At 40.1% G+C, this 14,786-nt stretch overlaps 1 protein-coding gene across 3 annotated transcripts in view; it reads right to left on the bottom strand.

Annotated features, from left to right (window-relative positions):
* The window catches only part of rhbdl1 (rhomboid, veinlet-like 1 (Drosophila)), a 46,486-nt gene that overhangs the window by 19,235 nt on the left and 12,465 nt on the right, over positions 1-14,786 (bottom strand). For all 3 annotated transcript variants that reach the window (XM_030121855.1, XM_030121856.1, XM_030121857.1), the window contains exons 3-5: positions 12,048-12,272; positions 11,097-11,245; positions 10,752-10,864 (exon numbers count right to left, since the gene is read on the bottom strand). In XM_030121855.1, the coding sequence (XP_029977715.1) occupies positions 10,752-10,864; positions 11,097-11,245; positions 12,048-12,272 (487 nt within the window). The remainder of the gene's footprint in view (positions 1-10,751; positions 10,865-11,096; positions 11,246-12,047; positions 12,273-14,786) is intronic.

Here is a 14,786-nt window from a genome sequence, read left to right as displayed (position 1 = left end):
ACTCCACAAGGGAAATAAAGAGATGCTAAATATTCTATTATTTTCACCAGCTCCTGTGCTCACAAGCCTTGACATTTAGTGTTGAACAGACAGTATAGAGTGGGTTTCTCTGCCTTTTTTCATTGTCAACTGCAGTCAATAATAATTTAGTGAAAGCTATGAGAGTGAACGAAAGCAAAATTTGTGGCTCAAAAACCAAAACGATGATGTGAAAGCTCAGAAGTGTATCAAGTAGTTCAGTTATACAGTCATTTGACAACTTCGTTTAAGGTATAATTTGTAACATTTTTGCATCAAATATCTTGCGCAACCATGCTATACAATTTGTTGACTTGTATATTTGTATTATATCAGTGCTTTCAATTATGCTCAAAAACAGTATAATCTGTAGTTTATTCAGTGTAGGGACCTGTTTCAGAGGCATCACTGGGAACATCTGTAGAGGTGAGGACCAAAATGAAGCCACTGTTTAAGTATTTTAAAGGTGTAACTCAGCTGATGACCACTAGGGGCAGCCCCGAAAAGCTCTGGCTGGTATAGACTTATACTGATCTTCACTGGAGTCATTCTGATCTCTGATTTTTTTGGAACCTCTAAAAAGTTATATGGTCCATCTTTAAGTTTTTTTTTTTCCGTTAATCAGAACTCTTGTTGTCTGCTTTCTCAGCTGACAGGTAGCTCCAGATTCTGTTCTATTTGATAAAACACACTTTTTCCTGACAGCTCTGCCATATCTATGGTTAGCAGGTTCTACAGACAAGACCGCAAAATGACCTAGTTACACAGTGCATAATGAAGTTCACTGTTTTACTGAGTCCGTAAACTAGCACCTTTGACCCATGGTGCTCCCGTTGTTTGGCCCCTTCTGTTCAAATATGGTCACTTCTGTCTCCAAAAAGCCAACATTGTGACAGCCAAATTGCAAACTACCTGCTTCACAACAGCAGTTCAGAAACCGATGTAAGATATCACGGTTCCTCTGTACATTAATTATATGTAGTATCTGGAAAATCCCCTTTATCAACTTTAAAGAGTAACATCACAAATAACAACCGGCAGCGCAAATTAAATATTGTGCATTCCAAGCAAAAATATTGATTAGAGCAGGTTTAATGAACTACAATGAAATCATATCGATTTCTCAGAGGTTTTCGACAAGCCTTAGTCACATATACCCAAGGTACAAAAACACAATCACATATCACCTAACTGTTCATTTGTAAAGATGTCTACCAGAAGGTGATTTCTTGGAACTTAAAAGAAGCCAGAGGACCATTAATATGCACTGGGCTGCATTTCTTAGTTGCCAAGCCAATAATTACTCAGGAGAGGACAATTAAAGGACAATGAGTGTTTATTTATTCAGGTGATCCGGTCATTATCGGGAAAGAGCAAATCTGACAACACAGCCCTACACCCTTGTTCCCTTAAGGCTGTTGTTAGAGAGTAAAAGCAGAGACCACCTAAATGGTGACATGTTTCATTATGAAACCGTCGCCTGTGTAGTTCTTTTAGAATTGAAAGAAAAATGGCCTTGGCTCATTGGACAATATCACTTGGGGAAACCTCGGGTCCGTTTTAGGTTCGGCTTGCTCTATTTGTATACACGTGCCTCAGACAGATCTCTCCTTTATGCATTAAATCTTGTGGCCCTGCAGAGATGTGCTGTAGTCAGCAGTCCTGCCGTCACAGGGCCGCCTCGGCTGGCTAATAAACTGGGGAAATGCCTGATCAGATTTATTTACTAAGCACAAATAAGAAGAGAGGGCGACTAATTGAAAGAGTGGGAGAGTGATTGCTTAAGGAACAGTGATACAGTGATGAGATCAATCAGAACTGCTGCATAACATAAACACTGAAAGATTTCATGAACTATGTGAACACGGGAACTGAATGAGATACTGTGCAGTTGAAAAATAAACTGTGCAACATAATTGTAGCACTGCATGCTAAAATGCATAAAGATTTTGGCATACCTGAACTGTCATCTTTTCCTTATTAAAGCTGTCATTAATAGTAGCACCAATACATCCTGCAGTGAGGTTGATGTAATGACTTAGATGGACATTCAGATTTTTGCAATAGACTAGTAGCTGGGTCATTTTAGTACCACTATAAAACTATCATAGGAGATTTTGTTGATTCTTAAGGGGTCAAACATACAGGACAGACAAGTCACTTGAGTCTGATGTATGAGCAGACGCAGTTTGGATGTGACCAGCGTAAAGATTGGAAAATGTCAGGGTGACTCAGCAGGAGGCAGACCATCTGTCACATGGTCTTTCGTCTACTTTACAGTCTACTTGAAAAGCTCATAGCTTCAAATGTCCTTTAATAGAGTGGTGTCCATTTCAAAGGCTCATTTCAAACATAATAGTGCTGTCAGAAATGGGGGGAACTCTATTAAAGATATTTTCCACCTGGGAAGAAGATGGACACCTCTGTGTCATCAAGGCAGGAAAAGATAAGGGAAATATCCTCTTCGTTGCAGATGCTTTCCTTCAAATGGAGCAGCATGACTTGCAATCAGTTCTCATCCAATCTAAGATCTTCATCCATCTTCCTCACCCTGGTGAAGCGTGGCAGGGTGGGCATGAAAACCTTTAGATGATGTGAAGGGAAACACAGAGCCTGCGAAGTTTTACTTATCTATGCAGCAACATCCAAACCGTCAGCATCCTCAAAGCGACCAAACAGTATACACCTGTGCTCCCACACTGCAGTCAAAACTGATCATTAGAGGAGCAGCTTCAGTATGGAAAACACACATCCAAAGCGGAGACACAACAACATAAAATCCGACCTCTCTTGTCGACAAATTCAAGAAAACAGACAAAAAATCCAAAACACAACACAACAGTGGCAACATCTACACAGGGCAAAAGGAACAAATAAAACCCTTTTTTTGGTATGTGCTGTAACCACATCTCACCCTTGGGTTCCTTGGAGATGGATTCAGTGTCCAGATTTGCCATATGGGTTAAAAATATGATAATATTTATGTTACACTGGAGCCCATGGGACATCAGGAAAAATCAATAGTCTCCACTACTCACACCCTCAGAGCTGTAAAGAAGAAACTGCTCAGCACAGCAGAGACTGTCAATGGGAAAGTATAATCATATCTGATCTGGGCGCGAATGTGTGTGTGTGTGTGTGGGCAAAGGACTATAATGGAAATGCAAAAAGACAAAATGTAACAATTAGTGTGAGTGTACTTAGAACTATGCCTAATGTTGCTGAGGTTTCTGTCGCTCTTTCTACCCATAAAACAAAATAAATTCCCATCACGACTCAAGCGGTTATCACTCACGACTGCTTTTCAGCTAACAAGCACAATAGCTGACCTTGGATCAGAATTACTCAAATTCTTCAAACATCTTGATGAAAAAAAGCACGAAACCGCTTCCTCTGCTCAAGGTTACACAGCCACAGTGATGGCTGCGGGGACATGGTGTGCTTCTTCATCGGAAAACCTTGAAAACGACCACCAAAGTAAATGGAATATAAACTGAGCAGAGAAATTGCCTGCTCTCCAGCTCCAACAGAGAGCCTGGCTGAGAAATATTGCAGCTCCGGATTGGCTTCATACAGTAGACGGCCATAAACACAGTGGGCTTGCTCCACACAAATGTGATACCTTCGATTGGGGCTGCATTACATTAGGAATATTTCATCATCCTCGTTGTTGTTATCATCGAGGCTGCAGGGGGTGACTGTAGAGGAAGTGAGCTTGGTGTCACCTAGCAAGAGTTCACTGTGGGGTGGGATGGGGGGCTGGGAATTACCATAATCACACTGGCAGCCTCTGCATCGCACCAAGGTCACCCTGCTTGTTCAGTGCTCGGCTCAGCTCAGCACCAGGGGGAGTACGTCAGAAACACAGGACGAGTCGCTTCATCGCTATATGCAACACCAGGTTTGAACCCTTATAGGTTATATGATGAACGCTGGGTAACGGAGGAAGCAGTCTGACCTTGCACTCCAACAACACTGACGACGACAACCAGGAGAGGGCCTCAAAGGCAGGAAGGGCGGGAAAGAATTGGTATGCAGGTGATGATGACGACAGACAAGGCTCTCGCACAGTCATGACAACACCTCCCGCGTTTCCAGGTTTAGCTCGAGCCAATCAAATCCATACATTGTTAAATATCTCTGCACCAGTGGTTGAAATGAGTCAGGGCCAAAGTCAGAGAGTCAGACATGGAGTCACACCCCTCTGGCACTGAGAGTGATTTGTCTCTGTTCCCTGATGCTCCCCCTCTGCTGTTCTGCCCTCTCTTGTCTTTTTATCTCCATCTCTTCCTCATTAACTGCGTTTGGGTGCTGATGCTGCTGATGCGGTGTGAAGGCGTGGCAGCGTCGCTTTATCTGACTCAACTTTTGCTCCAGGAAAAAAATTCCCATTTCCCCTTAAAATCCCACGCCTGTCTGCTTGCAGTCAGTTACTTTATTAGGCACCATGTTGACCTTTTTCATATTTACTTTTTACAATATTTCAAGTAGTGTTTGTACTATTTTTCATTACAACTTCTCATAATGCCACCAAAAATGTTCAAGTACAATAAGCATTATAACCAAAGCGGCAACCATATCTCTCTGAAATTACAGTTATATGTGACTAAAGGGCGATGGCAAATTCATATTGTTAGATTTTATTTCAACAAAATAGCTATATGCTGTAAATTAACTTAATTTCTCAGTGGTAAAAATGTACTCAAGACTGTAAATGTAAAGTTGTCACAGCAGGTACAGACCAACTAATTATCAGATCTTATTTTTTTAAATTTAATTCACTAAAAAAAAGGCAGCATTGACTCATCTAACATTATGAGAAATAGCCGATCAACCCTGAAATGTGAAAAGAACATTTATTTACGTATTCAAATGACCTCCAATTCAATATGAAAACTGACTGCAAATGTTAAAATACTATTGAACTGACAGTCAGCTTCAATGCACCTTTTTTTGTTGTTCTCTGCTGTGTTTCATATTAACTGCAAGATATTCCAAAAATATTCCAAATATCACCCATTGGTCTCCTTGATTATCAATAATCAGTACCAGTATTGGCCATAAAAAAAAGCTATTAGTCCATGGCTACATCACAGACATTTGTTTTCAACCACCGAACCCAATTTACAATATCAGTGCTTTACTTAAAAGTGTAGAATGGATAAAACAAATACTGCCTGTATTTAGGGACAGACAATGAAATGACAGAAAAATAAACAGAGAAAAAGACAAAGAGGAATCTGGTTCAGAATGTAGAAACATGTTGGTACAATATGGTGGATTTCCTCTACTTTTGCAGAAATAAGCAGCTCATACGACCGCAACAAAAACATGACATTTCTTATATATGTGTGATCATACACTAATGAAATAATACTTAATATTCCATTTCTTCAATTAGAACCCCCTAAGTCTACTACCTATTAACCTATAGATTAGGAATGTGCCCACATACTAGATTGATTAGTCAAAAATTGTAGTGACCATCTTTTTTTGTAAGTGTTGACTCATTTGTATTTGGGGTTGGGGTGGGAGGGGACTTTTATTTTACTTCACTGAGACATAGAAATAATTTGTATGGTGTCTTTAAGCCCCAGTGCTGCATTTTAAGTAAAGCCCGAAAAGGTGTTTAAATATAATTTAGCTCCATATAAATGTAGTTTCTGTGAAACTGGGTTGAAAGAAGAGCCTCTACTGAAAAACGACCATGAGATGCAGTTGAAAGGTCTTTCACACTCAGTCATAATATTAAGTCATGCCAACACTATATTAGACAAAATCTTACTTCTACATCGTACTGGCAAAAGATTTTATTAAAGCAATCTGTTGCCAATTGGAAACTCAGCATCTACAGTAATTAGTGAAGTCCTATATTTGTCATTTGGAGTAGCTCAGTTAAATGTATTGATTTTAATCTTGTAGATTCTATCTCAAAGTTGATTTTCTAATTTTGGATTTTCATGGCATACATTATCTTCCTGTTTGCACGACTCTGCCAAACATCAAACATCAGCAAAATGGATGATGGACAAAGTCATTCTTGGCTTAGCACCAAAGCCTCCCATTCCCTGGCAGCAGGTATTTACCCTGCCTAAATATGTGCAGTTCCATTCTCCAAGCATCGCTCAATTATAATAGGAATAAGGAAAAGGTATTATACGTACACAGGCCTGAGCAAAAAATATGCCTAAGGTCTTGTAGTCATTTAAGGCCTGAATGGGCTTCTATTAGGGAGGTAGGGGGCCGAAACAACCATCAGGCTAAATTAGGACTGACAATGAGCGACTTTCATGACCACGGCAGAAAACCGACACCGCCACAGCCCTGCATGATGCCAATGAAATTCACAAACAGCTGAAAGATTAAACATTACACCTAACATAATGATACCATCAACTAGCTTGCAACAATGAGGTTATACTGACATGCAGCCATTTATCACATTTGCATTACAATTTCCCAACAGGCCAGAAATGACATCAAGGCGCACCACGCCTCCTCCCCGTCCTCTCGACTGAGGGCACCAATAAACAGTGCTTTCTAATGTAGTTTATTACAGTCAACAGTTTATTCTGTTAACAGGCTCCTGGACACGTGGAGCTTAAAAATCCTACTGCATAATTTAAAGCGCAGGCTCCATAGGCCGAAGTTGCCAGAAGACTGTTCACACACTCTTAATGTGACACTGTGAAACCTCTCTGGGTTTCTAGTTCATTTACTCGAGTACACCTATCGGATCAGTAAGCCTTTTGTATTCAGGAAAGTATTTCTCAGAGGAGGACTCCTGATTATATTCTCGCAGCTAAACATTTACATGCAGCTGAAGGGCCTTGCTCAAGGGCACCTGGGCAGTGGCAATGAGGGAGGGAGTGGTATTTGGAGTCACTTTAAGTCTATATGAGTAATCTTTCTGTAAAATATATGATAAGATCTTTTTCTTTCAGTTTTTATAGACAACTCATTATCCTTCTGCTTTCCTATTTGTTTTTCATTGCATTTTCATTGCTTTTTCATTGAGCTATGTCTGTTTATGTTTTTAGAAACGGCCATCTGGGGACAAGCACTGCAAATTAAACTGCATAATTGGCTGCATTATTCTGCTCAGTGAATATTTTAAGTATATATTTTTGTCCCTATTGAACAATAAATTAATAAATGAACCAAAACTAATCCAATCATGAGGATTTTTTTTTGTTCATTTATGACGTTTTAATGCAACTGCCAAACTACAAGCACATACACACAGTGGAAAGATGATCTGAAAAACGCATCCTTTAGATGTGACGTACACCGCTGAAGATTCCTGTTCAGCATATTTTGTTGCCTCTGAAAAGGGATCATGGGTGTCTTTCTTTCAAGCTTGATTACAGTGTTTTCTTCACAACCGTATGTGACATCATGAACTGTCTTTCACACTACAGTAAGAGATTTTTTTTTTCCTCAACTACAATCTGCTGATATTTCACCAAAAATCAGATGATTCAAAGCAAATGTGTTACCCCAGGTCCTTCTTTTATAACATTGAGCCTGGCAGAATAGACTTTGGCAGGAACCAAACAACAGAAAAAAAATCACAGTACAGTAGACTGATATAAAACCCTCATCGATGCGCTGGTATCTAAGTTGATTTGGACACAGTGAAGCTGCAGACTGAGGTTTGCTGTTATGAAAGGCTGCAGGAAGGATTTGGATCATCTTCAGTGTAAAGTGTGAGAGGAGGTAGACACCCTGAGGCTGATCCAGAGCTACGAGGAAAAACATGGTGTTCTGGCACCTGTTGATGTCCTAAAGCACACGAGGAAACTGAAGGATCTGCTGGCCTGAGGGAAAGAGACTAAAAGGGAAAAAAAGGAGATTTAAGGAGGTTTCCCTTAACGTGGAATGTCGAAAACATGACTCTGACACAGAACTTCTGATTCATATTTCGGACTGTGATGTTCATGCAGCAGAGCCATTAAGGGTGTCCGAGAGGATGAAAAGGGAGAAAGAACAGAGGCCACGTTTGAGCTGCAGTATCAAAAATAACTACAGAAATATTTCTTTTGTCAGTACACTTCCAAGGACAAAATGTCACACTTTATTTTCAGAGGATGCACTACAACACAAAACCAAGGTAAATGGGTCACTGGAAGATGAGTCCATCACAGATCCAGTTAAAAAAGGTGAAACTATTTTAGTTTTTCCATAAACTGCAGAGCTGCAGTATTCTTTTAAGATGATCATGAGAAAGTAGCTACTGAGATACATACAGCTGTTAGAATAGTTTTTTGCTCAGGATTTGTAACATCAAAATAAACTCTGAAAGGAAACCTTTGCTGAACAAATTCTCTTGGTCTGTTAAAGCGCAAACAAAAAAGTACAATACCTGCAGCACGTCAGTAAATACACCCACGGAGTGGAGCTATAAGCTGAGAGCTTCACTGGCCTACAAAAATAACAAGCTACATGCATGCGCAAGCTGATAGCGACATCCAGCATGATTGAACTTATGAGCCAGAATCAGACTGCATGAATATAAACATGAGACAGCCAGGGGCGCCAAAATGGAAGAGAAAAAAAAAGGGGAGAATTTTTCACTGAGTAAATCTAAAGCACCGGGCAATTTCTTGCATCCACAAGCAATCATATATTTATCAAGAGAGAAGGAATATGGTAAAAAAAAAAAAAAAAGCAATGTAGTATCACAAAGAGCTAAAGTTTGCACAAAAATCAAAGCCTGCATGCACAAATACAGACATAAATATTCAGTAGAACACCGAAAGGAAGGAATGAATGGCTTAAAGGAGGCACAAGAACAAACAGACTGATCCTACAAGCCAGATATCTCTATCACTGCACCTATCTGTGACATTTTTCCCGTTTGGTCTGCTATGTACACTGAAAAAAACAAGCATAAAGATACTTTACAAGTGATCGAAAGATGCCTTAAACATGAAAATACAAAACACAGTACTATTTAATATATTGAAGGGATTCAGTTAAAGGGTTTTAAGGTTAATAGATGTCACAAACTATGATCTTTTAACCCTCCTAAGATGAATTCATAATGATAAATAAAAACTTGGTATGAAAGTTGTATTAAAGGTTTGAAGTAGAAATAGTAATATTAAAAAAAAAGAACCTGAAAAAGCAGCAGGCAGTCTGAGAGTCTTTTAAACCGCTCTGGCTGTGCTGAAATCCCAGGAGGGCGGCTTCCCTCTGGCCTCTCACCTGGAAGCAGAAACGCTGTCTTTCTACTTCCAACTGAGAAAGCTTTCATCCTGTCATGAACCCTGTGACCCCTACCGCTCCCTCAAAACTCCAAACACATTCAGAATTACTTACACATTAATACCTGAGCTCTACCCAAGGTTATCTTAATTTTTAACTCCATCAACCAGAATCATGAATAATATTTTTTTTCTTATTTGTCTTGAGACCTGATTGGAAATGACAAAACTACAAATTTTAGTCCAACTTGCTCTCTAAAAATCTAAATTAACCTCAGATAATAACATTCTGATTCATGTTTTCTGTGTTTTTTTGTGACAAAGTTCACTCCAACAGAACTTCAGATGGTAACAAATGTCACAGTGTACTGTGCGATCTTCTTGCTGCTTTCTCCTACTTCTCGTTCCAGGCTGCAGCTTAAATCTCCAAACAACATCTCAAACGGCACTTAGGCTAATTCCCCGGAGAGAAACTCTGCATTACTCTCCCACTTTTCCTCCACTAAGTCCCATGCTTGCTCGCTCGCTCTCACTCTGTCATCGTTGCAAAAATAAATCAAAGCCACAATAATTCATGAGAGTTAAAAGTGTGTGCGTGCCAGCAGATGGGAAAGTGAGGGTCCACTTCCAGAGTTTTTATCTCTCTAACTCTATTGTCCTATGAGCACACAGAGGACAGGAAAATGCACTCATAAAGATCCTGAATGTTTAGTCACACAGACAAAAATCAGCTTACTGAAAATGAATGACTGTGGCTCAATATGCATTAGACACCAAGACTTGACAGTAATCAAATATTGGTTAGCAAGAAATTCACAAGATCCAAAGCAGGAAATGTTGCCAGTGAAGATGAAAAATAAAAGAGGTTTATGCAACAGTGTTAATGTGATTTCCACAAATAAGCATTAATGACAAAACTGCAGTAAGAAACCACGTCCCGCAATCAGTGTGGATTTAACATTTTCAGCGTTCTCGGAGGAGGATCGGAGGAGGATGAAAGTTAATGAGGTTTCTTGTCAACAAAGCTTTGAGTGCTGTGGCCTGACCTCTGGGCACCGTGACTCACTTGACTCCGTTGAGCTCAGCGGCCTGCATTTATCAAAGTGTCGGGCTACCAGCCAGATCAAGTTCATCGAAAATGATCAAACAGGCCACTCACGAATGTCAGCTTGAGCATAATATTCTCACAAAGGCAGTTAAGAGGCGACCTGTGGTTTATGCTAAGAGAAGCTCCTGAGCTGAAACGTGATGCGCGGTTTGATAAGTGATGATCAGACAAAAAACAAAGGATTTTAGTCTGTAATAGATGTTTAAACAGTAATGAAACCAAACAAACTAGGTCAGTGCTGATTCTGCAGACTGTACAAACAATGTGCAGAACAGACAATAAAACAGAGCTTTCTGTATGTCCTTGTTTTAAAAAGGGAATAAGGAGTAGATGACTCATATGTTTCAGTCTCTATGTTTCTGCCACATCACTGTACAGTTTAAAATGTAACACAGCAACTTTGAAAAGTTACTTACCAGCTAGCACGCCTGCCATGTAAAGCAGACTTATTCGTAAGATACCGTGGACCATTTCCAAAGGAACGCCGATCATCAACTGTAGTAAAGCATTAAACCCAAGCTGCTCCAAACTACAGAGAGAGAGAACACACAAAAAAAGCTTCATGTATCATTGTTTGGTTCCTCTTACAATTCTACATTGAAGTTTTTTTCTTTTTTCAGGACAGTACATATTAATAAACACAATATGTGTCAATACGCAAGATGATAACACTAACATTTTCTGCAGCTATCCCAGTTTAAAAAGTAGAGAAACAGACATGCATAAATGAACACGTGGTGAGTTTTGGTCAACGAACGTACCCAACATGCATAAACATGTAGCTGAAGAAGCGCCAGACTTGTGCGCGGTGGCCGGGATGGTAGACCAAGGGGCTCTTCATGAAGTCTGGCTGATAGGTCTGCAGAACCCATTTGTTTAACATGATGCCATAGCACATGAATACAATAATCTGCACCAGAGACACAGAAATGACACAAGACAGTCATTTTACATCGACATACCCATTACAGTCACTCTCTCCGAGCAAACAAAGATGATCATGGTTTGAGAAAGACACATGACGTTTTCATTTTCTGTATTCTTCAGCTGATGACTATTAGACTGGTGGAGACAATAACTGCCTGTAGAAAAAACTGCCACATCTGGTTCTACTCCATTAATTTCTCTTCATGGAATAATGACTCATTGTCTTTTTGAATTAAAATGGATGTGAACCATTATTATCTCCTCTTCATTGTCATTACAGACCACTCACACACACATTATTATAAGAGCACTTGGCTTTTTTTTCCTTCAGAATTATGATGATTTCAGGCAAATGAAGTTTTGTTAAGAAGCTGTTGGTTATTTTTGCAACTTAATTCCAAACCACTCAGCTGTGGTCCACGAGAGCTTTCATGTTAGTGGTTTTTACCTTTTTTTTTTTTTTTCTTTAACCAGATGAATATAATAGATCAATTAATGCAACTGCGGTGGCCAGGGTGCTCACTGACCTGGTTTCTGAAAATTGGTGTGTGGAAAAAAAAATCCCTTCATGCAGCCTGACTGAGGGTTTCAGCTCGGTGAAATGGCATTAAATGCACCAACTAAGTCCCGGTTCCCAAATGGGTTACCAGCTCAGACTGAGCTCACACTAAAGGCGTGTGATCAGAGGCAAAAAGTCTTTTCAGTGGATCTGAGGAGAACGTCTGAGCCAACAGAACAGTTTGAAGTCAGTGCTGTGGGTTAGTGTTACATAGTCATGACTCTACCTGTACGATGGTGACGACAGCGATGAAGACAGGCGGGGGACACAGGCGGTTTTGGTGGAAGTACCAGCGTCTGTCTGTCTCACAGGGCAGGATCTCATAGGCCACATAACGAACAAATCGTTTGTACAGGCCCAGCCCCGTCTCGTCCAGCAGGATCTCCCTCTGCAGCGTGCGGCGGCCATTGGCGATGGCTCGTCGGAAACTGCTGGAGCGCTTGCTGCTCATCTAAAGAAAGTGTAACAACACATATGTATTTGTAAAAATGCAGCATATTAGTTCACCTGTGTACATTTTAATGAGACTATATAGAATGGGAAAAGGAATGAAAACGCACATTTGCATTTTCTGTGGTTATTTTTTTTTCTGATTTGATAGCTTTTTTTGTAATAACCTCCCCATGAGTCATTTTCTGTGAACAGCTGGAGGAGAGACCTTACCAAGATGAACACATCTCATCATCGTCTGCTGCTGAATTTCTCATCTTGGCAATTATATCCCTAACTTTTTCCACACTAAGTGGATCAAACATCAGTTAAGCAGGATAGCGTCTTTTCATATAATCTATGGGAAACTCATCAGTGTGACTAATCATCCTAGATAGGGATGAGCCAACATTCATAAGGCACAGATTTCACAAGGGATGCCATGACGGTTTATGTAACTTCTACTTTGATCATCAAATAGTCAGGGGAGAGGGTGCTGACATTCTTATCATCTTGGAGGATTTTCTCTATTGTTCAGACATTACTCAAAGGCACCTGTGAAAGGTGAGCTTTCAGATTTCCCATTTTAGTTAAAAATGACTGTTTTTCTTTAACACCACTGAGTTAACGAGCCCCTTCTGCAATATTTCTTAACTCTCATTCATCTTTGCTAAAAACATTCTTCAAGTGTGCCTTTAGTTTTTTTTCCCAACTTTATTTTAAGATGATTAAAAAAGTCTTCATTTGCATCTGTGAAACTGACAAGTGAAAGACGAATACTATGTCAGTATACAGTTTGACTGGAATTCTGTGTATCAAGATGTCATTTGGGTTAAGTACTTACTCATTGTTGAATTAATCTGTAACTAGTGTGAAGTTTATCCTGAGTTGGTTAAAACTGTACTTAGTGTTAAAAAAATCTGCAACTTCAAACCACGTTAGAAGCTAAATCCCCTGTATATATTTCAGCACCGATTAAATTATTAATATCAAAGCAGTGCTACATGTATAAACAACTCACTTTTTGCCACAACAAGGAGAGGACTGAATATTCATGACTGATATGAAACTTAAATAATGTACAAGTTTTTTTTTATTTTTTTTTTTTTATTTTGACTGTGTGAGTGTGACTGCCGCTAGGGTTGATTGCAGCTTAGAGATCTTAAAAAATAGGCTGCTGAAGTGATTTTGCCCTTGAAAAAGAATCTTTGTTGTGAGTAGCTATGCCATGGAAAGAGAGAGTGTAAGTATGTGACTATGTGTGTGTATGTGTATGTGTGTGTGTGCATGTTATCACAAACTCCAGGTTTGCTTAGTGAGCAGGAGCTCTGCAGCAGCCTCCAGGCCAGCGGGACCAACTCTTGATAAGTTCTTTAATAGAGGCTTAGGATGAAAACCATCCTAATGCCACTATTTTGACAGCCAAGGCAAAGAACTGTCAGGATATCAACACACCAATGCTACCAGTGAATATACTGTTTGACCAGCCACCCACATCAGGGATTCTTCAGAGTCAATATCTGCATTTCCTCTCAGACGGGGAGCATGAACACCTCACAGGTAAGATTTACTTAACGGCTCGTACTGAAAGGCAACACCAGATGTCTGAAGACTCCAATGGAGCTAAAACAATATCACTCTTTTGAGGTTGACAAGTGGCTGAGCTAGCAATCAACTGGAAATCAAACTATGTGACATGATATAATGTGGCATTTTATGAAAATGAGTTTCCAGGAAAAGTAGTACAGAAACAGAATGGGGGCATGTGGGCAGCAGCTGCGACTGTTCAGAATTGTAATCTAGAATGGCAGAGTGGCAGTTACGTATGGGCGTCTCATAATTATAAGAGCAGCTTCCTGGTAAGAGTCACAATACCTCAGGCCAGAGTGCCTGTAGGAAGTGTAACCCACCATTAAAGTACACCATTCGTTATTCATTACCCAGGTCCTGCTGCTTGTAGGCTCATTATATATGGCCACAGTGGGGGGCGCAGTGAAAGAAAGTGTGGGTCAATAGCTTTAAAAGCTAATGAGCTAAACATACTGCAGGACAAAGACTGTAAATAAATGAGCAAATAATGAAGAAGTAATGAACAGATTGGTCCACAAACGGACCAGCTGCCTTTTCTCTTTACAAGAAATCACTCAGGAAAAAAAAGTGTTAATCCCTTTTGGAAGTTAGCAGAGCAGGACGTGGTAACTGTGGGTAATTATGACACTGGTAGTTGTACAGTGAGGGTGTGAGGGCCTGTTGCACAGTGATAACCAGAACGATGCAGAGTTGGGCTGCTGGCTCTCCAGCAGATGGAAGGATGCATATTTAGTATGGAAATCAGGCCTGGAAAATGCAATTATACTATACTTGAGGCTGGGAGTGAAAGGAGACGAGGAGGAGAGGGACATTAGGCGGCAGAGGAGGGAAATTAAGACGCGAAAATGAGATGCTAGTCTGGGTGAGCATGATTCTCAGATTCTGGAGGCCATCGATGGGCAGTTAAAGTGAGACACGCTCATTTTGTTACGTTCACAATGAAAAA

The sequence above is a fragment of the Sphaeramia orbicularis genome, chromosome 19 (genome assembly GCF_902148855.1).
Source record: "Sphaeramia orbicularis chromosome 19, fSphaOr1.1, whole genome shotgun sequence".
NCBI classification, from domain to species: domain Eukaryota; kingdom Metazoa; phylum Chordata; class Actinopteri; order Kurtiformes; family Apogonidae; genus Sphaeramia; species Sphaeramia orbicularis.
The sequence above is the reverse complement of the archived record's forward strand: the minus strand, read 5'-3'. Positions and strand labels throughout refer to the sequence as shown.